Here is a 26,360-nt window from a genome sequence, read left to right on the forward strand (position 1 = left end):
TGCGACAATGTCGTGCTTGCTTTCACCTCACGCGACATCTCATCCCAGTATAGCATATAAAAAAATTTATCTCTTCTCCTTAATAATACTTTTCACAGCCATCAAAGCAGTAAAAAAGCGTAGCCTTCCAGGAAAAGCAGAACAGAAGCGTAAAGCACGATGATAATGTCCTTGCAAGAGCCCGGCACGCGCAAAAGGCCGCTTTCGGATGCCAGTCCGGCGGATCTGAAGAAGTACAAGATGGAGCCATCCCAGATCATCTCCACAGAAAGTCAGCAGGCACTTTTTTCTGACAAGATGTACGCTACATATGTCAAATCAGCATTGGAGTCATTGGATAAGGTATGTACAGTTATTTGGGAAATTTTTGAGGTGATTGAGATATTATGAAATAGAGTTGTGCTAAAAAGATGTGAAATTTCAGGACTAGAGGAGACTACAGAGTAAACATCGATGAAAAATTTGAATATTTCAAGATATTCAGAGATATGATGACACTTGTGTGGGCATGCTATGAGAATAATTTGAGAATACTTGTGTGGGAACAGAAAGAAATCGAGAGTATGGATTGTAAAAGCACACAGTCAAGATATAAGCAGATACGAAGAGAAACCATATGAGCTAACATATTTGATTTCAAATCCTATTCAACTTTATTCCGACATATTTCTATCATTTTTTATCGTGTTTCCATCATCAAGCATGTTTGTATATTCATACTAACGAATTTAGGACCCATCCCAGGTGAACAGCTTAACTGATAAGATCCGGTTTCCTGTAAGCCACAAAGAGGCCATTTCGCTCTCCCACTTCAATATAGTGTTAAGTAGCCTAATAGCAAACGTATCAAGGCTCGACAACAAGTCGTGTCATAGTCTCATCTCGGCCATACTAGACTACCTGTGGCTCGAGCTCCAGTCTTCTGGTGAAGTGCACCAGCGGTTCGTAGAACTCTACTCGCAGTTCTTGGGTGTTCTTGTATCTTCGTATCCCAAACATCTTCCAGATGTGACTAATAAGCTCATGGATGAGTTTTCCAGGTTCAACCCGGCTGTGGAGTCAAAACTTACGCATCATGATATCTTGACCAAAATCGTCAGATATATACCCACTTGCATTAATTCGTTGCCGCAGACGCTTCAGAAGAACTTCCCTCACCACCTCTCGCTGACAACGAGTGAGCTCACCAATTATGTAGCCAACTTGATGAAGATGCGGGAGTACTGCCCAGAGATCCAGTTCAATACCTGGCAGTTGATCGTCGAATGTTGTATAAAACTTGACGTAGAGTTGCAGAACGAGTTAGATGACTTGGATGACGATGAGATTGACGAGTTGATCAATGGCGACGATGTGGATGTAGAAGCCGATTCGGACTCAGATGATGACGACGATGACATTGATGTCGATGTCACTATCGACCCCTTGCATGCTGACAAAGATGACGTAGTAGATGGTGAGATCCAGTACATGCTTGACTCTGTAAGTTCTACGGATAACATCAAAGCATTGCTGACGAAACTTGATTCGATCATCCAGCTTCTCTTGCAGAGCACTGCTGGTTCGTTTTCCGACGAGGAATTGAACAACGGGAACGGTGTGGCTCTTTTCAATACCATCAATTCGTTGTTTCGTAGCCACATCTTGCCTACTCATTTCACCAAGCTGATCCAGTTTGTAATTTTCCACATCTCGCAGTACCAGCCCGAATTGGCCGATTCATTCTTGGTGCTTCTTATAGACGTCGCATTCAACCCCAACGAGATCTTAGAGAAACGACTTAAGGCAATGCAGTACTTATCATCATATATAGCCAGAGCTAAGAACTTGTCGCGGCACCAGGTGGTCTTCATCGTTAGCTATCTCATAGGCTGGCTCAACAAGTACATTATCGAGCGAGAATGCGAAATAGCTGACTTCGAGTCTAGAAATGGAGCGCGTAGCAACGACGGGAAGTCTGCTGGAGGCATGGAACGATTCAAGTTGTTTTACGCTGCCTTCCAGGCTTTGTTGTACATCTTCTGTTTCAGACACCAGATGCTAGTCAAGAACGGTGAAGCAGTTCCTACTAACTCTATCTCTCTTGCTGAGTCTTCAAGTGACTCAGAATGGGAGTGTGATTTGGACAAGTTCATCCAAAGAGTGATCCTTGCCAAATTTAATCCGTTGAAGTATTGCGACGAGACAGTCGTATACATCTTTGCAAAGATCGCAACCAAGTTGAACGTCTGCTACTGCTACTCGATTATTGAACACAACAAGCGGGAAAGAATGCTCCAGACAAATGGCCAGGCCATCATGCCATCAGCCGTGGGCAACTTCAAGCAGAAGCAAGAGTTCTTGGACTTGGAAGCCTACTTCCCCTTTGATCCACTTGTGTTGCCCTCTAGTAAGAAAATTGTTAGCAAGAACTACGTAGAATGGGCAGAAGTCAACCCGAGTGTGGATGATGATGATGAAGACGACAGTGGCAGTGGAAGTCACCCAGAAGAAGAAAACAGCGACGAGAGCAGTCTGTCGGAGAGCGAGGATGAAGAGGACGATTAATGACAAGATTATACTTCTATATAGGTCTAGGTTAATGAAATTTGAAGTATAGGTATATTGTAGAATCATGAAAATGAAACATATAGATCTCAACAGTAATTAGAGTTGCAGATTGAGAAACCACAAACATGCGAGAAGAAATGTGAATAATTATTACATTACAATAACGTCATATCTGTGATTGTTGTTTAACTTATCAGTCTCGGGATATATATACATATATACATATAGCTTCCTGATATAATAGCCAATGCTTAAGTACGTTTTGTTTGTTTGTTGTATTACTTGGACGCAGCTATGGCTTATTTTCCTCGTAGTATTTCAATTGAGCTTCAATCTCCTTACAAATCTTGGCTCTTTCCGGGGTACCGTCTTCTGGAACTCCTGTTAATTTGAACTGCGTGGTTTCACAAAAACACCACTTCAAATTCTTCACAATGACTTTCTCGAAGTCGTAGCCACCCAATTCCCGTGGCAAGTCTTTATCGTACAACCTTCTTCTCAAATCGTCGGCATCGAGAGGACCTCTGCCGTGGTAGTTTTCGATAAACACTTCTTCAAGAAACCACTTGGGCCAGTTTGCATGGAGGAAGAAAAGTGACGAACTCTGGAACATGTGGTAGTCGTAGTTGTTTTTCACTGTGTCTTCGTCGTTGTGGCCATACGTGGGCCTCTTGCTGTTATAGTAGTCGACAAACTTGTCGGTTTCCTCCAATCTAAGGAATTCCTCATCGTCCTCATTCGATTGAATATAGTCTATAATAGGATCATACTGTCCCATACCAAAGAACTGGTGGTGGTTGAACTCGTTAGGTGGCCCAAACTCACGGTTGAACTCCTTAACCTGATAGTATGGGAGATTCAACTTGTGTGCAGCAGCTATAAACGTTTCCTTATCACCTTCACCAGCGGCTCCTTGCGACAACAATGGGTAGTAGAAATTGGGCCCGTAGAAGTTGTAGTACATAGAGAGAATCAACGTCTTAAAATGAACCCGTTTGTTGATAAGTATCTGGCCCGTTTCTGACGAGGCTTCGGGTATGGCTCCTTCACAGTCGTGCATCGAATATTTGCTTTTATCAGCTAAAGCTCCTCTAGCATCACCCGGAAAGTAACTGTTTCTTGATCTTTTGTTGTAGTCGATCTTGATATCAGCTATGTCGTAGAAAGTGGGCGATGTTGAGCGTCTCCACAAATCGGGCCAGAGGACAAGGTGCCTGTTCACAAAAGGTTTGTTGTTGAAGAAAGCGTCCGGGTTCTTGATGGGAATGTTGTCTGCGTCCAAGTAGAGAACTCTTTCGAACGAAGACACAAGAAGAGCGACATTCTTCAACTGATAACCCGTGATGTTGTGGACGATGTTTTCTGGCAAAAAGTCTGAGATCAACTTACACTCACCGTTGAGCATGGGCAAGAGCTTGTTACAGAAATCTACATCATAGTCCTCTTCTGTAGGAACAATGACCTCTACAGGAAGTTTAGAGCCGTTGGAACGCAAGGTCTTAATAGAAAGAAAAGCCAACTGAAAGTACTCACCTCCTCCAAGATAAACGATCCCATCGCCCTTCATGAAGAGATTGAACTTGTTGTACGATGTCAAGTCTGCAGGCCATTCCGTGGGCATCTTATCCAAGAATTTCTTGTGAGAATCCTTAAGTGCCGTTTTCTCGTCGTCAGAAAGACGGAGATAGTTGGCCAACATATCTTTAGTCCTAATGGGTTCGTCCAAGTAGTTCTCACGATAATGTCCACCGTAAACGTTAATTTTCCCTTCCATATGGGGATATTTTTCCTCCTCCATGGCGGCAGCATAGTGGATTTCATCGTTGACAGTCTCGATCTCGGGATCACAGTCTTCGATAAGTGTGAAAAGTTCGTCGAAGAACTTTTTGAATGCTGAAATAAACTTACGTTCAGCATCGAACTTGTCTACGTATGAGCCGTTAAGCTTCACAAGCGTAAAGTCTGTTGTTCTCTCAATCAAGTTCTGGTAGTTGTACCCGTTGATAAGCTTTATGTTGTAGTCGATCTTTTCCAGAGCGAAGTCTGTGTTCATGAACGACCAGACCTGTCTAACGTCAGTATCGTCAGTGATAATCGAGTCGAAATGTTTCTCTATCACCATGAAGTTGTTGCCTTTGTCTTGGTGGTAACCGACGAAGGTGTAGTCTTCAGAAGTGGAAGAGCTTCCGGAAGAAGACTTGGTCAACGAATTGATAGTCTTCTGTGCGGAACGAGAAAGATGCTGAACCAACGAAGACAGTGTGGTGTTGTAGATGTAGCTGTGGAGCACATACGAGAGGTTGATGGCTGTCACCAAGAACCCTGCGATTAGTAGGATCTTACTAAGTTTGGGCATGTCTATATGGATATGGAAATGTTGAGTGTATAGTACTAGGCAGTATTATATTGGAATAGAAGTAAGCACTGAAGGATAGTACCGTTGTAATGTTACAGAATATGGTAGTACTATAATGGTGTTCTAGTGCTAACAAATTGGCGTAGAACTATTGTAATGCAATAGTAGTGTAATAGCAGTGTATGATCGTGCTACAGCAATGGGGTATTAGTTAAGTGTAGTAGCACTGGTTGTTGATATTGTTCAGTATGGATCTAAGTATGATGCTGTACTCCAATAGTGTGGATTATTGTCAACAATTTCAGTTGCGAATATGATGGAATATGGCAAAAATGGTATAAATGCACTTGTCTGCGGATTTCTCTTGAACGTCTGTGACTTATGATTCTCTGAGTCTTCAAGCCCGAGTCTCTGAGTCTATGGAATGGAGAGTAGCACAGCGATGGAAAGTCGAAAAATTGTCTGTTTAAAATTCTCCTTTCGAGGTTCTTCCTTCGTGTAAAGCAAGCAGAGAACTCCCGAACTCAGACGTATAGCGAAAGACAGCTGGAACAAACCAGAGAAGTTGACAGAAAACAAGTACTACAAGAAGTAAAGCAAACAGTCCTGAAAACAAAAAGAAAAAGTGGTGAAATCTACAAATTTCAAAGATGCCTACAATAATATATGAATCCAGTGAGAATCTCATAGCTTCAGCTCTGTCATAATCAGACAGACACGAAATCTACCACACGGTATACATCTGTGCAAATGTCGCGGCCAGCGCCTGATAAGCAGACACTCTGCATACGGAAGTGTCTGTGGAAGACCGTGTCAGAGCAACGCGCCCAAACAAAAAAAATATGGCTTCACCAAACGCACTCTTCCTCTTCACACGCCCGCTGACAATGTCGTAACTCTTCGCCGACATTAGTATAATTGAACCCACATGAATGAGAACTACGGCAGCCCTCCAATTACCTCGCCATTTCGTGTTTACCTCATCCTTCTCTTCTCCACCTGCTCTATATTTAGCATCTCTTGCCACAGGACACCAAGACGCAACACAGCATCATCTCCAAAGTTCCTTGATTCTCAAAACTTCTTTTTGTCATTGAGATCTCTCGGTCTCCAGCTGCACCGTGCTACAGGCTTCCTCGATTATATGCATGTCTCATTGAGACAGTTTAAGAAAAAATCCGCTCGTCTGCAGACACACTGTCCACTTTGAGCCAAACCGTTACCTAAATCTGAAAATGTCGCACCTGTTCCAAGTCCTTGGCCACACTATATCCCGAAAACTTCTTGTGGTAAAAGCCACTCCAGGGGGCAGATCCAACTCAACTAGCCCATCTACTCTGCCCCCTCATGTGCAAACCAAGACTCACAAGTTCTCTCAGATCTCTCAGTCTGCTGTCTGGTCTACATGTGTGTCGCTGTATTGTCGGTGCAGACTACGATGTCGCATCCCCTTAAATTAATAATGGTTAAAAAATATTACAAAAATATGCTATAAAAATATAAATATATGCATTAATCACTTCGTTCGTAAGGCGTGCTCATGCAGAGAGCCCACATGGGCCCCCCAGTTAAGCGACATATTTGCAACTAAACTCAATTGCTTTGGTCACGTGCACACCATCCTCCTTAACCTTCACCGTATTCACTATTTCAGGTTGGATTGAGCCATGATTTTCCGTGCCCATTTCATATTTCTGCTTTGGAAAATGTCTAATTTCTCGGACACTGATACGGTCGAACTTTTTGTCTGCCTTGAGTCAGATATCTTCTGTCGCGTCTCCGTTCGCGTCATAAATCGAGTTTGATCTTTATTTCTGCATCCACTTTCTTTCAACTCAGTTATCTTCTCCCGAGGTACACCTCCGGCCGTGGTACTTCCACAAGTGACAATGGGGTGAGCTCTAAAGTAAGTGAACAATGTCAAGAATTACGAACATCACCACCTCGTAAATCTCTATTATAAAACAAAGTCGTGCCTCCCTTTTTTGGACAATTCATCTCTACCCCTTGGCATCTTTTGTAGCACATGCACCTTCCCTCCCTACATCCATCTTCAGTTCAAGATTCGTACACACCGAAGCACCAACGGGACTGAATGGCACGCGACAATTATATAGCCTTACAACTCTGTCTTGAACAAGTCTGTCCTGTATAATTCTGTCCTGTGCATTAGTATCTGAATCTTATCTACTTATCGTCTTGTAGCTTGTTTTTTGCACCCAAAGGATTACTCTCCAACTCGTCGAACAAGTCGAACAACGTCAACTCGCGTGTGGCCGGATCGTTCTTTATGTTGAAAATCAAGTCTATCCATTGCTGATCGGTATTTGCCATCGATGGGCTGCTCGCCACGTTAGAACCAGGTAACAGAGGCGGAGTTCTCAGAGTTTCTCTAGAGAATTCCTGAGTATTTTCCAGGCACTCGGACTCAGTTAATGCGTTCCTATTCTTACCACTTCTTCTGTTTTCCCTGTTTTCTTGAGTCTTGTCTATGCATCGTGAAACAATAGTCTTCAAGCCGTCCAACTGATACTTGCTGTACCTTGACTCGACACCACCTTGCTGCAACATCCACCGTTGAAACGCTTGACTCTGGATCACTGACAAGAAATATGTATGTCCTTTTGTAATCTTCCAAGCGTAGTAATATCTTTTACTGATTCCACCTATCAAATTGATCAAGATCTGGTATGTTGTCACAAGTAAAGAACGCAATTTCTCGTCTCCGCTATTCATACTGAACTTTATGATTAAAGAAAGCTGTACTTGATTGGATTTGTGGATCAATCCCTGCAAAGTAGGGTTGATAATGAAGTCAGAACATGTTTGAGATTCATTCAAGAGACTGTGATAGGTAGGGATCAAATCAGTAATATAGATCATCGATTTCTTCAAGTAAAACCACGAAATATTGTTCAGGGAGTCCCCATAGAACAAATACATGTAATAATAAATAGTCATCAAGAAGGTATTGATCGATAAGAAGACTTTGATTGTATGAATTCTCTCAAAACAGCTCAACGAGAGCCGGTCGTCTTCATTCAATATGTTAACATAATCACCCTTATTACAAACCACCTTCCACTTACAGTCTCCGCAGATAGCATTGACAATCAGAGAGCCTCCAAAATGCTCGTTCACCAATACTTCAAAATCATTCAACTTGTCAACTATTTGACTTAATGGAGTAGTGGAGTTTCTATCCAAGATAAACTTCAACATTGACTTCATACGAACATGAAAATCGTAAGACTTTTTATGGACAACTTCAAAAATGAATTTTTCTCTTTCAAAATTGCCTATGATGTTGCTATTTTCTTCAGTGATGTATACAACTTTTGTGTGGCAAGTTTCTTCTTTGATATACAACGGACTACCGAATGCTAGACTGTTGTGAACATCAGCTATAACCAAGAAATTCCACATCTTCCTTCGCAAATTCTTCATTCTGGGACTCTCCGAAGGATGTACCTGATCTGGATCAATGTTCAACTTCATCGCAAGAGACATTCGCACTATGGCGCCATGATAGTCTATTACATCATGAACCCAGCCGTCCTCTGGCAGGAGTCTACAGTAAAATCTCATGAAAAACATTAACTGCAAGGTAGAAAAAGTGAATGGAATGTTTTCGTCAAGAACATTAAAACCAGCTAAGCATTCTCTGGCCAACTCTGCTAAATCAATAGATATAGGATGACGAAGTAAACGCAGTACTGATATAACTCTTGCACTAGTTCCTCCTTGAATTGTCTCGATATTGAAATCATCATTGTTTCTGAAAAGAGAGAGGTAACCAAATCTCATCATAAGCAACAATATTCCTAACATTGCCATATCATGTTCGTACGTTTCTTTGTGTAGCTTTATATGTGAAGGAATATCGAAGCCAGTAGACTCTTGCTCTCTTGGACCCAATAGTCTTTCCATATCTTCTATAAATGTCAATTGATCGACAAAGGGTAAAAACGGATACAAGAATTCGAAGAATCGATCGATCAACAACCACACTATTTCCTTTTCTGGTAAGCGTTCGGTAATACGATCAGTGAGCGATTGGTGGTGGTCATAAGTAGTTCTAGACATAGTTTGACGAATTAAAGACCGATACTCCTGGGTGCTAGTATCAAACATTTCCAACTCGGAAGGACTCTTGGGATAACTGATATCCTCGTCTAGCACTGCGTGTTGAGTTTTGACATATTGCAAGAGCAGTCGTAATTGGTCATCACTCTTCATTAGAGACGACCAACTGAAGGGGGTGTCTTTGTCAAAACGGTAGAAGTTGATACCGTCCAGCTGCTGCAGAACCGGATTGATACCAAGAAGGGATGTCAATTCCTGGGCGTTTCCGTCAGGCTGTGAATGACTTCTGGATTTTGCTAGATCGTCAGACACTGGAGTCGATGAAACAGTTGAGCTAGATTGCGTGGCCTTCCAATTGATAGGAGGCAACTTGATTGGTGCATTGTATGTTGGTTGATATAAAGGCTTGGAATCCAATATCTTTTGTATAGCTACCAGAGAAGGGGTGCCAAGAGTAGTACTCGATGTACTGCCACTCTGTTGCTCACCTGACAAGGGAGAATATGACGATAGAATAGAAGAAGAAGGTGGTGGTGGTAGATTCATCTGTTTCTGAGCAGACTCGTCCACGGCGTATGATGATGTAGGAACGAGAGAAGGAGTCATATTAGATTCCGAAACAGCAGAGTAAGCACCGCTTGTTGGAGCCAAAGCGGTTTGCAGACCGTTTAAGGACTCCAACTGCCGAATTCTCTCCTTCAAGGCATCTAGTTCCTTCTTATATATATTGACTTTTTGTCCACCTCCAGAAGAATCTACATTTCCAGAATAGGTTTCACCATTGTTACCATTCAGCGCAACTATGGCAGAGTGAAAAACGTCATTTTTTGCATTATAGGCAGCCTTGTTACCAATAGTTGTTGTATGAGGTATGAGCTTTCTATCTTGTGAAGTCTTGTGTCTCTTTGGCATAACTATCTGTTCCTCCTTAAGCACTATTGGTCTTCTAGCGCTAGAGACATATGGCATAGTGGTGTTAGACGGACTGAGTGCAGCATCGTAACAACAACTTTGGGAGTTTCCGGACTTGACACAAGAGTCACATGGAACTTGTTTGTTACATTTGATCTTTCTTTTTTTGCAGTTGTTACACACCAAAGTGAGTCTGTGTCTCTTCCGAGGCTCCAGCTTGACCTTAAAGCTAGCTTTATGGCTGTAGCCTTCATCTACCATAGTATTGCGAGAATTTTTCAAAGTGGCAGCCCCACCATTATTTTCGTTTTTGGAAAATCTTCGACTCATGGCAACGCTCAGATTATCAACTACGTTGTCGCTTGAGTTATCGCTTGAATTTCCACTTGAGTTTTCAAACCTGATTTGTTTTCCATTTTCTGGAGCAAATGTATGCTCACTTCGATTATTTGCACCCGTCTGATTAGTAATGGTGGTACCAACCACAGGGCCAAGAGGATCGTGGAAAGCTGGTCGTTCACGTGAATGCAGCTCCTGTTTGCGGTTTTCGAGCTTGGACTGGTCCATGGCCCGAAATGTGTTGACGTGGAAAGCCATTGGGAATATTCTCTGACAGAAGTTTCAGATCACGTAAGCATCGATTGTTAGCTGGGCCGGGCTGGAAAAGTATAAGGGTGCAAGAGTGAGACACTGCTTGAAGAGCGTAACGAGATGTTTGTCGACTACAGCGAGTTGCGGAACTTGGAACACGATCTTCGGATGCTTTGTGGTACGATCTCGCTGGTGGTGAAAATCCTAGGAATCCAACAATATTATAGTATGGCAGAAAGAGACTTAATATCGGAGCTAGCTCGCGGATCTAGTACCGATCGGGATATCGCCGAAGTGCTATGATGTAAGCACCAAGATTTCACTATACGGTATTGCTGCCGTGGTGGATCAAAATTAACAGTACTTTAAGTCCGCCGCCACAAAAGGAGTCGTGGTCTCTGTGGTTTCGATGTAGTCATTCAGCCGCAAACACTGAAGGAAGGTCTTAGTAATCTGGTTGCTCGAGCACGTCGGTTTTAACACTGCGGTTTAGTGTACCGGTTTTAACGTGCACACTATCTGACGAGTCCGAATACTGGCTGGAGCTGGAAATGCTTAACAGTGGGAAAGGGGAGCAAATGGAGCTGGATTGTGGGGATTCAGCTGGTAGTCGAGACCGTAAGTCTGGGATTGCCATGTAGTGCTGCTCGTAGGAGGTGTAGAGAAAAGTGGGTCCTCTCGCGGATACCCGTTTCTGATTGGTTTCTGATTGGCCAGCTTCAGGCAGTTTGTAAAGTAAATAGAATGAGGACCAAATGGCTTGTAGTTGGTGGGGATATTCCAATATCTGCCTTCGTATTTCCTTCTTTCGCCTGTTTAATTTCCAGGAATACGGTCTTTGCCTTTTCGGCACGAGTTGTACGGTCAGGTAAACAAACAGGAAGCAGCCAGGGCTTTTGTCAGACCTGTAAGACTGAACCAGACCTCTTCCAGCTGAGTTTGAATTGTCAGGACTTTCTGTGATTCACAGGTCACGGGGATTAGATTGACAAGACCAGTTGGTGAAGGTCCGAAGAGCTGAGAGTTGGCTGCCATCCACACAGTCGCCGTCACAGTCATATGTCCGCTAGGATTTGATCCGAATCTCTCTTTGTAAGCGGAGAAGGAAACCAAAGTCCGACCGTCCACTCCGCAAGGATCTCGTCCTTGTTTCGTCTGCAGCCAAAACACAGACCAAAACGGACGGATTTATTCGTATTCTCGATATAGTCCACATTTCGCAACATTTTCGTCTCTGGGATTTTATTCAGCTTGGAGTAGGTCGAATTTGCTGTTTGCAGCCGGCATGGCTGTTTGTCGCGTTCTGTGTCAAGAACTGTTTTCGACAATACAGCCCGTTTCCTCCTCCTCCATTGCGAAGTACACATGCAGGAAACCGACAATCTACAATAAACACAATCATTCACATTTTGGCCCCGAGTAGCTACACTCATTTCCTCATCAAACACGCCCACAGGAACTTCCACGTCTTCTCCTGTCAGCTGCACGTTATCAGGACCTTCCAGTGCGTTCTGAATCGAATTGGTGCATTTTTTGGTCTTTTTTGGGTAATAATCTGCCTTGGGTCCTTGCCACTGCCCCAAGACTGGATTCTACAACGAACAAGAACAGACAGAGAACTGATCCTACAAAATTCAGACTTAGGTAAAGAAATTGATCGTAAGCGATTGTAGTTGAAGTGGTCTGCGTAATTCGAGAAGGAATTGGGTTGCTACATATAAATCCATTCATCCAACCATCCTGACATTCAACATAGCAAAGACTCATTGATTTTCTATTTCAAACAGCTTCTAGACTGCTTTTACATATCGTTACACTCATAATCATTCAGATGAACGACGACCTCTTTGAAGATGTCGAACAAGACAACAACCCTTCGTTCTATGGCAACCATTCGATGTTGAACGATCCATATGGTAGAAATCATATGTCAGGTTTACCTATGTCACACGATACCTCTGGCTCTCAACTGGTGGCCCCTCCGCCTTACACTAAGTCGGGCGATGCTCCTGTTGTATCTGCTGGTGCCAGTCACGATTTGGTAAACTCTACAATTGGCTTATCTAACAAAATAGACGAATTGCTCCAAAATCCAGAGTTGCAGATTGAAATCGTGTCCAGTGAGCGATTGGTTAACTCATCTGTAATCGTGTATACAATCCAGTTGTCTTTACGAGACAACTCGATCTCCATAATTGTCAAAAGACGATTCAGCGAGTTCAAATCGTTGCGCGACAACTTGCTCAAGTTGTTCCCTACGTTGATAGTACCTCCAATTCCGGAGAAACACTCGCTTTTCTCGTATTTGATCAATTCGATCAACAACTCCAACGAAATAAACATCATCGAGATGAGAAAACGGTACTTCAAAAGCTTCTTAACCGACTTGATATTTGAATCCTCGCCCAAGTTGAAGAGATGTCCACTCTTGCACAAGTTCCTTGACCCTAATTACGAGTTGTGCTGGTACAATGCCTTGAACGAGCCTCCAGTAAATCTCATCCCAAATAATTTGCTTTTGGGCAACCCAGTAAATCCAACAGATCAAAATGGGCTATATTCTTTATTACCCTTGGTCAATGGGTTTGAGTTCGACTCCAACCTCGATAATTTAAGTTCTCTCAAGAAGCTTAACGAGGACTGGAAGAGATTGAATGATCAGATAAGACTATTTGAATTCAAAAGCAGTGACTACTACAAGGATGAAGCTTCACGTCTGGAAGTTACCATTGTAGAGAACCATAGCTTTACTGAAGTTCCGCATACGTTGGTTCAATTTGAAATCAAATTCCATAACATAGTCCGGATATTACAAGACCTCAATAAGTTGAACGCGCGTAATATCAAGAACTACAAAGGTATGGTCCTGAATTTAATTGACTTAGGCGGAAATTTGAATAATTTCTCCTTACAAATATTTGAATCTTCAAATCATGCTGCAGTTTCCGGGGTTCCAAGTAATAACAATCTCAGTGAAGCAATTGAAAAATTCGGGTCCACTGTCGACAGTAGTTTCTTGAATTTTGAAAGCTTTACACTCAACCATATCATTTCAGAATGGCAAGAGCCAGTTCATCAGATCATACAATATTGTATTTCGAGTCTCGGATTAATTAAATTCTACAAGTACAAGATCATTCAATTCAAGATTCTCTACAAGCTCAAGTTTAATAAATTCCAGGAGTTGTTAAACTTAACCAATTCATCCTCTACTTCATTGACGACAGCCATCAACAATGCCAATAATGGCACCATTGAAAATTCTAGTTTAGATCATTTAAAGGATCTTAGTAGCCCTACCATTAACACGGCTATCCAGAATTCAGAGCTCAGAAAAAAAAGAAGACAAGGCGGATTGTCTTCGAAAAAGTCATGGTATGGGCTTTTTGGGGGTAATAATAAGCTGTACAATTTTTCGTTAAGTGCAGAGGAGTTGGAGAGTCTACACAGCAACAACAGAAGTGATGACCCCCAATTTAATAATTACAAGTTCAAATACATGCAGATCGAAAAGGAGTTAAACAAATTGAACCAATTAATAGCATTGTGTGATAGAGATATGACCCACCTAACAGAAGCAATTATAACTACTTTCAACGGGTTCTTGAGGGACTTAGAGAAGAAATGGCTCAAATTAATGATTAATTATATCAAGAACGGCAAGCAGTTGTTTAGCGAGAATTTAACCAACTGGTCCGAGTTCAAGCTTTCCTTGAGCGACATTTAGCATATTTATATTGGAAGGTTTAGATAAATGACTGTCAGCGACGGAATAGAGTATCGTAAAAGGGAAGGTTGTTATCAGCTGCTCCTAGGTCTTCGATATAAACGAAATCACAGTACATCAATATACATTGTTATATATTCAGATATGAGTATATTTAGGAGAGCCAATTAAACAATTCGCACCTTTATTCACTTCTATATTATTGAGAACCGATTGTGCGGTTTTAAAAATTTTCCAGAATAACGATAAATATTAACCAAATTGGACTCATACCACTTTCTATGTTGCTGGTAACTACGAATAATTTGTAAGACTTTGACATACGCCTATAGTACTAAAAATGTCTATGGGTGCAAATCCATATATTCCTGCAGATAGCAACACAAAGCGGCAGTCGACGACTGCACCTTACAGGTGGCAATGGAGATTTGGTAAATATCAAACTTCAGCTACAGGCATTTTCATCCACACTATCTTTTTGTTGAAAGTACAACTTTACTTTTTTCCATACTAATTCATCATACTCATATTCCTCTGTAAGAATGTCAGCTATGGATTTGGACAACGACGTGTCAACAGTCTTAGCCACGATCAGGCTGGAAACAGAATCGTCAGACTTGATGGCCATTCTCTACCAATTGGAAGACTACTACGAAAGAAAGTTGTGGCACCAATTGACCCTTACTTTGGACGATTTCTACTACACAAACAGACCGGAAGTGACCCCTGACTTGAAGTACAAAATCTATCATTTGTTTATCACCCAATTCGCTTCCAAATTGAATCCAATCAAAGTGGTCGACTTCTTGTTGGAATCGTTTGACAACAGCCCCCAGAATACTTTGGATAGTTTGTTGCAATTGAAGCAGCAATTTATTTCAAATCTCAAGAAGGAACACAACATCAAAAACGACGACGACGACGAATTCAAGTCGTTGGTTGCACGTGACGAATCGGTCATATATGTCAACCTCCAGATTTCTCGTCACTACTTATTGTTGGACGACTTGCACAATTCAGAAGAGATATTGAGCACATTGAATGCCAAGTTCGACTCGGCTGACAGCATCTCCAACTTTGAGAACCCCAAGATCAACGCTGCATACTACTTGACCCAGTGTGAACTCTATCGTAAAACTGAAAAATACAACTTGTACTATTTGAATGCGTTGTTGTACTTGTCATCTGTAGAAAACAACTTGCCCGAAGAAGACAAGGTCAAATTGTGTTACGAGCTTGGAATTGCAGCCTTGTTAGGCGACAAGATCTACAACTTCGGTGAGTTGATTTTGCACGACATTCTCGATGTCATTAAAGACGAATCTAGTCCTTACAACTGGCTCTACCACTTGATCCAGAACTTGAATTCCGGAAACTTGAAGGAATTCAACAAGTGGTATGCCATTGCTCTTCAGAAATCTCCATTCTTGAACAAGTTCGATTTGTTCTTAAAGCAGAAGATCATCATCATGTCGTTGTTGGAGCTCATTTCTTTGAAGCCAACCACCGACAAGAACTTGAGTTTCCAGGAGATCTCCGAGTTCACCGGCACACCTGTAAACGATGTGGAACACTTGATCATCAAATGCTTTTCGCTCGACTTGATCAAGGGCTACATCAACCAGATCGACGAAGTGCTTGTCGTGACGTGGTTGCAGCCTAGAATCTTAAACTTAGACCAGGTTCAGGTGTTACATAATCATTTGCTCAGCTGGAACGGCCAACTAGACCAGTTGTCTAAGGACATCTACAAGAATGGCGGTACAATCTGGGCAGGCATATAGGAGATGGTAGATTAGACTAATGCAACTAAAATGAATACTATGTATAAATGATATCTTTAAATATTTGTAACTTGCAAAAAAATTGTGAAATGTCACACTTGAGACTTGTCACTATTGTGATTAGGTCTATCCACAAATTATTCAAAAATCGTTTCCATTATCACTAGACTATTTCCTCTGTCTAGATCAATCTGATTAAATTTAGATCCGACCTGCACATATCCGACCAATGTCGCACGTCCACTCCAGGCTGAGCGCGACATCTTTCCTACATTAATTCAGCAAGATCAAACCATCACTTGTTCTTCAAGCTGAAAATTCACCATTTGAAAACCGGAACAAACGGCAATCAGCAATTATCGCTATATCAGCAGACCCAGTTCCGTTACCGGTGAATAATTATGAGAGTGGGTCAGCTAGTCTCCGTTTCTGGAGCCGCAATGGCCGTCTTGGCTCCTTTAGTCAGTGCCAATCGTGCTCTATTTGATGAAGACACCAACCTGCAAAGATGTTCAGGCATGTATGCCAAACATGACTGGGGTGGTTCTTACAAGCCGCAGATTTCATTGCTGTTACTGCAATTTGACAAATACAAATACGACTCCAAGAAGGACAATGCCGAAGAACACGACGAAGACATTTCTGTGAGCTTCATTATTTTCGAATACAAGGACCTCGGCAATATCGGCGTGGAATTGAGTGATGGATCCAGCAAGTACATCTGCGATGACTATGCGATTGATACCTTGGGAATCTGTGAAGCTAAGCAGAAGGGTAAATTCTTGCTCAATTCCAATAGCACCAACTCTACCATTATGACTTCCCAGTTGATCCATTTGGGGCCTTCTGATATACATTACTCCGTCAACAGGACTGGATACTACTGTGTCTCGACGTATAACTTCGATAAAAAGTACAGAGGAGTCATCAACTTCCAGAACGCTTTTGGCCAATTGAGTGCCTCTGAAATTCCCAAATTGCCAGCTTACGGTATTCTCACTTTGTGCTATGCTATAGCTCTAGCTTTGTTCGGGTTCCAGTTCTTCAAAAAGAGAAAGGAAAACCAGATTCTCCCATTGCAGAGATACTTGTTGGCCATGTTGGGCTTTTTAGCTTTTGACACTATGGTTGTGTGGTCCTACTACGACTTGGTCAACCGAACCAAGAACCCTTCCAACGCCTTCGTAACTTTCTACATGTTTTTCTTATCGCTAATGAATGCTGCGAAAATCACCTTCTCGTTCTTTTTGCTTTTGTGCATTTCCTTGGGCTACGGTGTAGTCTTGTTGAAGTTGGACAAGAAAACAATGCTTAAATGTAAAATCTTGGGAGTTGTCCACTTTGTGGCCTCTATAGTGTATTTGGTAGCCACTTACTATGGTGGATCCTCAAAGTCAACTACTTCCGGAGGCAACATTGGTGAAGGAAGCATGGGTAGCTTTTTGGGATTGTTACCTTTGATCCCAGTCACTATCACATTAACAATTTACTACATTGCGATCTTGGTGTCTATTAAAAAGACCACTGCGAACTTACACAAGCAACGCCAAATCATTAAATTGCAGTTGTACGAAAACTTGTTCAGAATTATTTTCTTTTCTGTCGTGTTAACCTTCGGTGGGCTCATTTTGTCTTCCATAGTCTATTTGAGCATGTCCACTACTGACATGATCGAAGAACACTGGAAGAGTGCATTCTTTATTTTTGAGTTCTGGCCCAGTGTGATTTTCTTCTTCGTTTTTATGGGTATTGCCTGGTTGTGGAGACCTACTGAAACAAGTTACATGTTGGCTATTTCTCAGCAATTATCCACTGGCGAAGGATTAGACGACGAAGCAGATGGACAGGGTTACCAACAAGGTGGGCACGAATTCGAATTGGACGACTTGTCTTTAATCAGTCATAGTGACGATGAAGCAAGGGGCCCTGGTAACGCTGAACACGACAGTTTCGAATTGTCCAGAGAAGCTCAACCTTTCCCCAAGTCTACCGATGGGCCTCCAGGATACAGTGAAGTGAATGGAAAGGAAAACCCATTCAATGATCCAGAGAATCCCTTTGAAGAAAATAGCTCAAGAACCGAAGGTAATACATTATTTGAATTGGGAGAAGATGACGAGGACGATTCACGTTTAGTTGAAGACAATGATAATGAGGTTGTAGATGACAGATTAAAGGATGCTAGACACAAAGAGTAGACCATCTAATCCAATTATTACTCGTCAAGAGTATTTACATTTAAAATTGAGGAATCTGCTGAAAACATAACCAGTCTTGGTTATCGATTAGTTTTAGTAAGTATATAAAATATAGACAGCAGAAAAGTGAATGAACTTTAGGTACTTTAAACTCTAGTTGGGATACTAATGTATTTGACATAAAACTGAAGGTTCATATCTTTCAGTTAGTTTTCTTCTCTATTTATTTAAAATATGGATGGTTCATTCAAGTGATAAGTGGAGTCAATATAATCAAATCAACATAACTATTTTTGCCATTTTTAACGGTAATGGGATAGTGTAACTGAATGAAAAATGTATTTACGCGCTACCATATATCAGCGCTACCAAGAAATTAATTCAACTTTATTTCTTATTTTCAATTGCAGAAACGGCCATAAACCACTCGAAATCAATAGTAGACATGGACAGTTATAGACAACACATATATAGAGAAAAAGGACACGGACCGATACAATTTTAGTAGATTTTACTTAGTAGGCAAAGTACCAACAAAGCCAACCACGGAGTTGATTTCCTTTCGCCTTCAGTTGTGTAGCATGCATGTTGTTACTACAAAATTATAGATATTCAATACAAACGAAAAGACTTCTAATAATCTTTCAAACATACTAGATATCCTGCTGGTTACAATTTTGATACATTTGATACTAATGAGGTGGAAGCTTGTGTAGTGAAAATCGTATTTGTATAATTTTTCTTCTTATCCTAGTTCAAAGATTCAAATATTTCCTGGCTCCGAGTTAATCTTGGCCAAGAAGTCAACTGCACCAAATTGATATTTGGCATCTTGACGGTCAAGACGGATACAACCTATGTAAAATGGCAGCAATAATTTTTCCTGTTGTCTGTTCGTTGGAGGATCTAACATGCCTTACTCAGGCCAACTTGACTTAGCTCGAGACATATTTTATGGCGATTTTATGTGACCCTTATCGGAAAGATTTGCGAAGATTCAGAAACTGACTTAGGCAGAGCATAAAGGGGTCAAATAAATGACAAATTTTACCTTACTATGGGCAGTCCTTATTTTATTTCCACGTTATCGTCCAACATATTGGGATGTAGCACTTTCAATCGTCTTGAACGGAATGAAACGCCCCAATCCACCGCTCTGGCAATTTGTACACAGTTCATTTGGAAAAAATAGGATAAATTTCAAAGCGCCAGGAGGACGAAATAATGGACATTTCCGAACTTGTAGATTACTGAATTAATTATGGAGGCTTCTTATTTTTTGTATTTCTTAATTAAATATATCGTAGAGTTTGTGCAGAGGCGATTAATGGAATTTAATAGCAACTGTTCATCAGATAGGAGAACAGTGCCATGAATCACCAACAGTTTAGCTATATAGTCCTAGGAATTTTTCCTGTACTTGTGATGGGTTTGTTTATTGGTTTGTGATCGTCTAAGCACCTCTTAGTGGTAACCAAGTTTTGTTAGACGCGGTGATGACTTTTGGCACATTCTTCACTGTAATCCAGGAGTATTGAACAAAAGCAAAAAAATCGAGGTTAGTGAGATACAAAAAAAAGAATTTTCTTTATCACCACAAATTCAAAACATTTGTATTAATATATTTCCTTCTTTTCCAGCCGTTTATTCTCTACAGTAAAATAGGGCCAGGAAAAGCCAAAAAAAACGCCCCTACGCTCTAGCAACAACCTCAGAACCATCTGAAGCTGCGCAGAATTTTTTTAAGCCGTATCTGCCGTTTCTACCATCGACATTCCCTTTGTAATCTTCGTTTAGACGTCTACATCGCGTTTGGTTGCCTTTGGCTATACAAGATAATCGTACACAAGTCGAACATTTAAATTCCAAGATACTAGGTATTCTTCTGTTTCAAAACACAAATAACTGTTTTCCCCATGACTACCATTAAACCACCCACCGCTGTTAGACCCAAACCTGTCATAGGAAAGGTGACCAAAAACACCACCAGAAAATCAAATGGATACCTGAACCTCGCTAATGGTCTGATTTCGCCCATCACCCGTTTGGTACCTCCAGCAGATAACAGTATTAACGATTCTGGCACTGGTTCCGGAATAAATTCTCTAGGACAACACAATAACGACTCCAGCATTCTTCAAAGTGCCACCACTAGTTCTAATACAAATAACACAACCAATATTTCTACTGCAGCCAATTCCACCACCAATAATTCTGCTGGAACCTCTACGTCGCCTTCATCTACCAATATTTCGTCTGGTGATGAGCATAATGAATTCAACATTTCGGCTAACAGCAAGAGAACTTCTCCGTACAACACTCGGTCGTCCAGATCTATTGATATTACACAGTCATCGACCAGTTTAATTGCAGACTCTGCAACAGCTGCAGCTGCCGATATCTTGGCTTATCAGCCGGATCCAGAACTCATGCAATATTATCGTAACACCCTCGTCAACTTTGGACTCATGAAATTCTTGAAGGACTTTGTTCCCGAGAGAATCACCAAAATAGACCTCTGTAGATTAGTACTCAACTTGGGCTACCCCAAGGAATCCATTAGTAACCAACGATTCTTAACTACCAAGCAAGTTGCCGGGATTCTCGTACTGCTCATACTTAACGATCCGCAGGTAAACCAGAGCCAGAGCTACTCCGACTTCGCTGCGTACCACCATCCCACTTCAGACTACACAATTCCTAAGTTACTCCTGGACTTGACGCTGGCCAAAAAGATCATGGTGATATCCGGAGCAGGAATTCTGACGTCGTTGGGTATACCAGATTTCAGATCGTTCAAAGGGTTGTATGCGCAATTGGAACATCTCAATTTGAAGGATCCTCAAAAAGTATTTGACATGGGTGCGTTCCAGAAGGACCCCAGCATCTTTTATTCAATCGCCCATTTGGTACTTCCACCAGAGGGAAGATTCTCTATGCTCCATTCCTTTATAAAATTGCTCCAGGACAAGGGCAAGTTGCTCCGGAACTATACACAGAACATTGATAACCTTGAGTCCAGAGTCGGGATCCACCCCGATAAACTTATTCAATGCCACGGCTCGTTTGGTTCAGCCAGCTGCTTAACTTGTAGCAACAGATTCGCTGGCCACAAGATCTTTGAGCATATCAGGCATCAGCATGTTCCACGGTGTTCCACCTGTTGGAAAACGATCCAAGAGGCAGTAATTATCCATGGGGTTATTAAGCCCGACATCACGTTTTTTGGTGAGGACTTGCCAAAGAAGTTCTACCGTTTGCTTGAGCCGGACTGCCAAACCTGTGACTTGGTCATCGTGGTGGGGACCTCCTTGAAAGTAGAGCCAGTGTCCAGCATAATCGACAAGATTCCCAGAAGCGTCCCCAGAGTGCTCATCAACAAAGACCCCATTCCAGATAGGGACTTTGACCTCAGCTTGATAGGTTTGTGTGATGACGTCGTATGTCATCTTACTAGAGAGTTGGGAGCTAGCTGGGACATTCCTCACCCCAACTTTGTCCCTTCCACTGAGTTTACTGTCACACCTCATGAGCTCTACAGCAAGAGCTACAACATTGTCAAGAAGGAAACATAGACATAGTTCCCTTATGTCTGAATCTAATTTGTACCATAATGTATAGCTATGTAGAAATGTATTACGAATCGCTAATAAACGTGTATAATTACCCTAATTTCAAACTATCATTTCAATTCGTCCAACCGCCGCAACAACTTGGTCTCAACATCGCTCCAGTTGTCAACCAACCCCTTATAAAACTTGATCTCCTGGTCGCATAACCCCACCATCGACTCCTTCAACTGATTGCGGTTAAACTTGTCCCAGTTGGGATATTCTTCGTTTATTATCCTATAAGTGAGGTCGTTGACAAGCTTCGTTTGCACGGTGATTTCACTTTCCAATTTGTTGATCCTTTCTTCTAATCGGCCGATCTTTCCATCCGTGGCTGTAGATCCTATGTGTGGAGTCGCAGATGTAGACAAAGTGTCTTTAATCAACTGGGTGGTATTATTCACTATTCCGCCTCCAGAATGACTATTCAATACTGGTACAGGAGGTGGGTGACGAGCACCTGTACTTGCCGTCGAACCGCCAAAACTAGCCAACTCGCTCCTGGCTTTGGCCAAGTAATCCTGTAAAACCTGAAGATCGATTTTCTTGTTGTGCTGAAATTCGATGAGGTTACTTAAACTTATGATGTATTTGGAACAGTCCCGTAATGAAACAAGAAATGTTTCATCTACGTATTTGTGCAATTCTGACCAGTTCTTCAGGAGATAGTCGAGGGAATCAGCAAATATCTTGAAATTGTTGGTGATAGTAGAATCAACAACAACAGAAGCAGCGTCGCCATTTTTGGAGGGTGTCGATGGTTCAGAGGTCGAGTTCATATCTGTAGTTTGTACCAAGGATAGCTTCATGATTTGTGCCAGGAATTGATCGTAATCGATGCTTAAGTCGTGGTTCTTCTTGTTCAATCTGACAAATATCTTGTCTAACTTCATGAGGTTTTCGTAGATCTTCTTCAACTTGTCGTTGATTTCTAGAATATCTTTGTTCGTTTCTCGTTTGTGTTTAGATGAAGTAAAGTAGTTCATCACCTTCTCCGTAATCATGTCTTCGTTGACAACTTTGTTGACAAATCCGTTGGCTGAGGAACCAGCCCCAGATTCGTCGTAGTTAATGTCGCGAAGTTTCAAGTTCTTCGTGAAGTTGCCCCAGTCATTAGAGTCACTGATGAAAAGATGGAACACTGACTCCTGAGATAATCGTTTGTGCTGCAAGATGAACTTCATGAACCTGTCCAACGAATGCAACCGTTTGTTGACGAATTCGGTGCTGAATGTATCACCCGTTAAGTATTTGAAGTTGGACTTAGAGGGTAATGGAGGAATCATGGCTGTAGGAATATCGTTCGATAAACACTCGTGAAGGAGGGAAAAATCACCGTATCTACGCCGAACACTAATGGTGACGTACTCGTCTTCTGGAGCCGACCTGTGAGACGAAAGCTTCACCACTGCCGGATGGTTTGTTGTGGTAGTCACCAAATACGAAATGAAATGTTTCGAAGCGGTATCCAAATCGTTGATAGGAGACGTCACCGAAGACTCAATCCGATACTTTTCAAACATTACAGTTCTCTCTTGTTCCAGCGGAGTTATTGTTGCTTGACTAGAAATTCTATTAGCTCCAGAAACTGCCGAGGTAGTAGATGAAGAACCCTGAACAATTGGAGAGGGTCCCGGTTCCGAGGCATTTTGATCACTAGAACTCCCGGACTTTGATCTATTAACTACAGTTGTACCAGCAGACTCGTTACTTCCCTTTGATTGGCCTACAGACTCCGAATTGGCATTATCTGAATCGAAATTCGGGCTTCCTACATTTCCATTTTCACCATCTATACCTTGAATTTGGGCCTCGGAGTTGAATTCAGTCGTTGGATCTATTGCAGAAGCACTCTGTTCGTGTTCTGTACGTGTTTGCAGTTCGCTTAGAGCATCTTCCTCGGCAATAGTCGAAGGCTTGTCGTCATCATGATTGCTGTTTTTATCTCTGTCAATTTCGTCTCTGTCCAATTGGATGGACGAGAATTGGTCTTCCAAACTCATGTGGTGGATACTATCGTCTATTTAGTCTAAAGGGCCCACCCACTTCGGAAAGACTATCGTTTATCAAGGATAATTGTGGGAAAAGAAGTAGTCTGAAATAGTCATTCTTCTATGTGGCAAGTTCGTTTAGTTATTGTGGAGTGCGGGTAACGGCGGCGCTACCTTGTGACATAGATAAGGATTTTACTTAGAAGCCGAAGAATTTACATATATATATATAGAGAGAGAGAGAGAAAGAGAGAGAAATGGTTTTGTTTCAAAAGAATTTAAGGGATGTAATCTTCCCATAATTTTGTGAATTTCTGTAACAACTCTTCTTAGTCACTTACTTTTAATTGTTGTGGAGATCTGGCCGAACTAAAAGAAGCGGGTCGCATTGTAAATGGTTGCGAAATTGTCAAGTCTGTTATCAACAACTATAATTGCACTTTCAATTTATCATTTAGTAATATAAGGCATTTTAATTTATCAAATTCACTGCTGATGTTCTACATCTACATTATTGCTATTTCCCACAATACTCTTTACCTTCAAAGCATATTGATTATACATATTATTTGTTTTCTGTCTAAATTACAAGCCACACACCTGCGGCAACCAACGAAACTCCCACAACGGCTGTAATGATACCAGCACCCGCAAGATCCTTGGTTTCCAACTCCAAAGGAGAAGTGATTGTGTGAAGGGTGGAGTAACCAGCAGCTGGGTTGCCCTTGGAACTACCACCAGTGTTAGCGGTCAATGGTGGAGGAAAATCACGTACCCTCAAGTTCTGGATGACTTCGAGAGCCGAGATCTGTTCACCAAGACCCCAGTAACCGTCCCAGCCCGTAGAGTTAAACCAGTTCAAGCCACACGTGTGGCCGTCAGTACCTCCAGTGCATGAGTTTTTAGCTGCAGCGTTGGCTGAATCTACTAACCACTGTCTGATACCGTCGTAAGTCTGAGGTACCATGACGGCAGTCATCCCTAAGAATCTCGAGAAGTACGCCTTGAACGATCTCTGATCATTGTTACAGTTGTTAGAAGGCTGGCAAGCTGCCTCGTACATGACCGAACCCTGGATGTTGTCAGTTTCGTTGACAATTTTCATGAAAAACACTTGCGATGCATTCAACAAATTCAATGTACGGTCGAGCCATTTCTGGTCCTCGGTATAATTGTACAAATAGGCACACCCAGACAACATCAATCCTTGGTTATAGGTCCATTGGTATTTGGTAATGTTCGAGCAGTTGTTATCAATAGTAAGACCATCGTACACAAACCAGTAGTCTTTGTCGTTAGAGTTCACAACATCAAGCAAGCCTATATCATACATCCAGTCCCAGACCTTTTCAGCCCAGTCAACGTAGGTGTCATTGGCGGTGAACCTGGCCAATCTTGCACCGATGTGAAAGAGGCATCCGTTGGAAACAGAGTTCTTGTAGTCATAACCTGAGTTCCACTGGAAGATCTGCCATCTCAAACCACCATTACATTCCGCACTATCCCATCTGGCTGTCATGGTGTTGAATACAGCTTGGGCCAAAGTCAACCATGCCTTGGAGTCGTCATCAGGGTTGGAGAAATTTCTCTCGGCAGCTCCCATGACAGCAATGCCCCAAAAGCCTTGATCATCGTTACCTTCAGTTGTAGACTGATTCAAAGGCACATAGTTGTTATCGTCACCTGTCTGGTACAACAAGGCCTCCTTGATTAATGGCACGAGCGTATCGTTCTGTGTGAAGTAGGTGTAGTCGATGAGCGAGCCCCATACTCCGCCTGCTTCCCACCAATAGTAGGGCCACACAAACATCCCCACGACACCTCCATAATTTTTACCGTCATAGTAATCAAGTACACCGTCTACAATAAGATTGGTGGCCTCCACGATTGTGGTGTCGTTATTGGTGTCAAGCCACATGGCCGAAGCACAAGCCATGAAGAGCGACACTGATGCTGTGAGAAGATGGAATCTCATTTTGAAGCTGTGAATACCAATAGTTTTTTTTCTAAAGTTTGAAAATGGTTGGGGTCAACGGATAGCACAACTTAGTTTTAAGAATTACAAATATTGTGTTTGAGAAGTTCTCCGCTGAGTTCGCGATATAAAATTAGAACTGGAGCTTCTAGACTTGGATTTTTGAGGATCAAAGTGAGCGAAAGGATTTCAACCGAAAAACGCTGATTCAAGCTTTGCGTTCTATTTCAAATGGAAAATTACAGTGGAGTATTGTCCTTTTCTGGATTGCAGAAGTTTCCAAGTACCGTAAGTTTTCTACCTATCGGCTTTTCAGCGTAGTGTTTATGTTAAATAAATTGGTCTAAATATGTTGAGCTGAGCCTTAGATCAGAAAAATGTCTTAGATCAGGAGGGAGAAAAATGTCGTCTTCGACGCGAAATTGCAGGTTTAAACACGCACCTTCAAGGAAGGGGGAGCAACGACATGCGACATCCACATTCTTAGCCCATTACCAGGACTATAATTAATGAATTACAGTTGCAAAGTAAATGCCTTTAAAAACTTGGTGGAGTATTTTGTCTGAAGAGTTGTGATTT

General features: G+C 41.9%; 9 protein-coding genes across 9 annotated transcripts; 5 read left to right on the plus strand and 4 right to left on the minus strand. All coding sequences in view use genetic code 12, as the record gives it.

Moving 5' to 3' along the window:
* The first annotated feature begins 112 nt into the window (after positions 1 to 112).
* Positions 113 to 2,597, plus strand: PICST_75818 (predicted protein). Its single transcript, XM_001382249.1, has 4 exons — positions 113 to 342; positions 733 to 1,359; positions 1,468 to 2,043; positions 2,092 to 2,597. The coding sequence occupies exons 1-4, from the start codon at positions 160 to 162 to the stop codon at positions 2,545 to 2,547; spliced, it is 1,842 nt and encodes a 613-aa protein (XP_001382286.2). The 5' UTR covers positions 113 to 159; the 3' UTR covers positions 2,548 to 2,597.
* PICST_82041 (predicted protein) lies at positions 2,588 to 4,906 on the minus strand (the record flags this gene model as incomplete). Its single annotated transcript, XM_001382780.1, has 2 exons — positions 2,588 to 4,733; positions 4,803 to 4,906. The coding sequence occupies 2 exons, from the start codon at positions 4,904 to 4,906 to the stop codon at positions 2,843 to 2,845; spliced, it is 1,995 nt and encodes a 664-aa protein (XP_001382817.2).
* A 2,187-nt stretch (positions 4,907 to 7,093) lies between these two features.
* On the minus strand, positions 7,094 to 10,501 carry FST6 (Fungal specific transcription factor; the record flags this gene model as incomplete). Its single annotated transcript, XM_001382781.1, has 1 exon — positions 7,094 to 10,501. One exon carries the CDS (start codon positions 10,499 to 10,501, stop codon positions 7,094 to 7,096), a length of 3,408 nt encoding a protein of 1,135 aa, XP_001382818.2.
* Positions 10,502 to 11,951: 1,450 nt separating this feature from the next.
* On the plus strand, positions 11,952 to 14,222 carry PICST_87650 (sorting nexin-41; the record flags this gene model as incomplete). Its single annotated transcript, XM_001382250.1, has 2 exons — positions 11,952 to 13,182; positions 13,219 to 14,222. Exons 1-2 carry the CDS (start codon positions 12,327 to 12,329, stop codon positions 14,220 to 14,222), a joined length of 1,860 nt encoding a protein of 619 aa, XP_001382287.2. The 5' UTR covers positions 11,952 to 12,326.
* Positions 14,223 to 14,732: 510 nt separating this feature from the next.
* Positions 14,733 to 16,064, plus strand: PICST_82327 (26S proteasome regulatory particle). The gene has a single exon (XM_001382251.1). It carries the CDS (start codon positions 14,765 to 14,767, stop codon positions 16,004 to 16,006), a length of 1,242 nt encoding a protein of 413 aa, XP_001382288.2. The 5' UTR covers positions 14,733 to 14,764; the 3' UTR covers positions 16,007 to 16,064.
* A 382-nt stretch (positions 16,065 to 16,446) lies between these two features.
* On the plus strand, positions 16,447 to 18,204 carry PICST_40872 (predicted protein; the record flags this gene model as incomplete). Its single annotated transcript, XM_001382252.1, has 1 exon — positions 16,447 to 18,204. One exon carries the CDS (start codon positions 16,447 to 16,449, stop codon positions 18,202 to 18,204), a length of 1,758 nt encoding a protein of 585 aa, XP_001382289.2.
* A 2,399-nt stretch (positions 18,205 to 20,603) lies between these two features.
* SIR3 (NAD-dependent histone deacetylase SIR2 (Regulatory protein SIR2) (Silent information regulator 2)) lies at positions 20,604 to 21,779 on the plus strand (the record flags this gene model as incomplete). The annotated part of the gene is made up of 1 exon (XM_001382253.1): positions 20,604 to 21,779. A coding segment is annotated over one exon (1,176 nt), but the record flags the coding sequence as incomplete, so codon positions are not given.
* A 107-nt stretch (positions 21,780 to 21,886) lies between these two features.
* Positions 21,887 to 23,818, minus strand: PICST_54632 (predicted protein; the record flags this gene model as incomplete). The annotated part of the gene is made up of 2 exons (XM_001382782.1): positions 21,887 to 23,347; positions 23,504 to 23,818. The coding sequence occupies 2 exons, from the start codon at positions 23,816 to 23,818 to the stop codon at positions 21,887 to 21,889; spliced, it is 1,776 nt and encodes a 591-aa protein (XP_001382819.2).
* A 526-nt stretch (positions 23,819 to 24,344) lies between these two features.
* Positions 24,345 to 25,781, minus strand: DCW1 (Defective Cell Wall; the record flags this gene model as incomplete). Its single annotated transcript, XM_001382783.1, has 2 exons — positions 24,345 to 24,878; positions 24,903 to 25,781. 2 exons carry the CDS (start codon positions 25,779 to 25,781, stop codon positions 24,387 to 24,389), a joined length of 1,371 nt encoding a protein of 456 aa, XP_001382820.1.
* Between the last annotated feature and the right edge of the window lie 579 nt (positions 25,782 to 26,360).

This window comes from Scheffersomyces stipitis, chromosome 2, assembly GCF_000209165.1.
Source record: "Scheffersomyces stipitis CBS 6054 chromosome 2, complete sequence".
Taxonomy (NCBI): domain Eukaryota; kingdom Fungi; phylum Ascomycota; class Pichiomycetes; order Serinales; family Debaryomycetaceae; genus Scheffersomyces; species Scheffersomyces stipitis.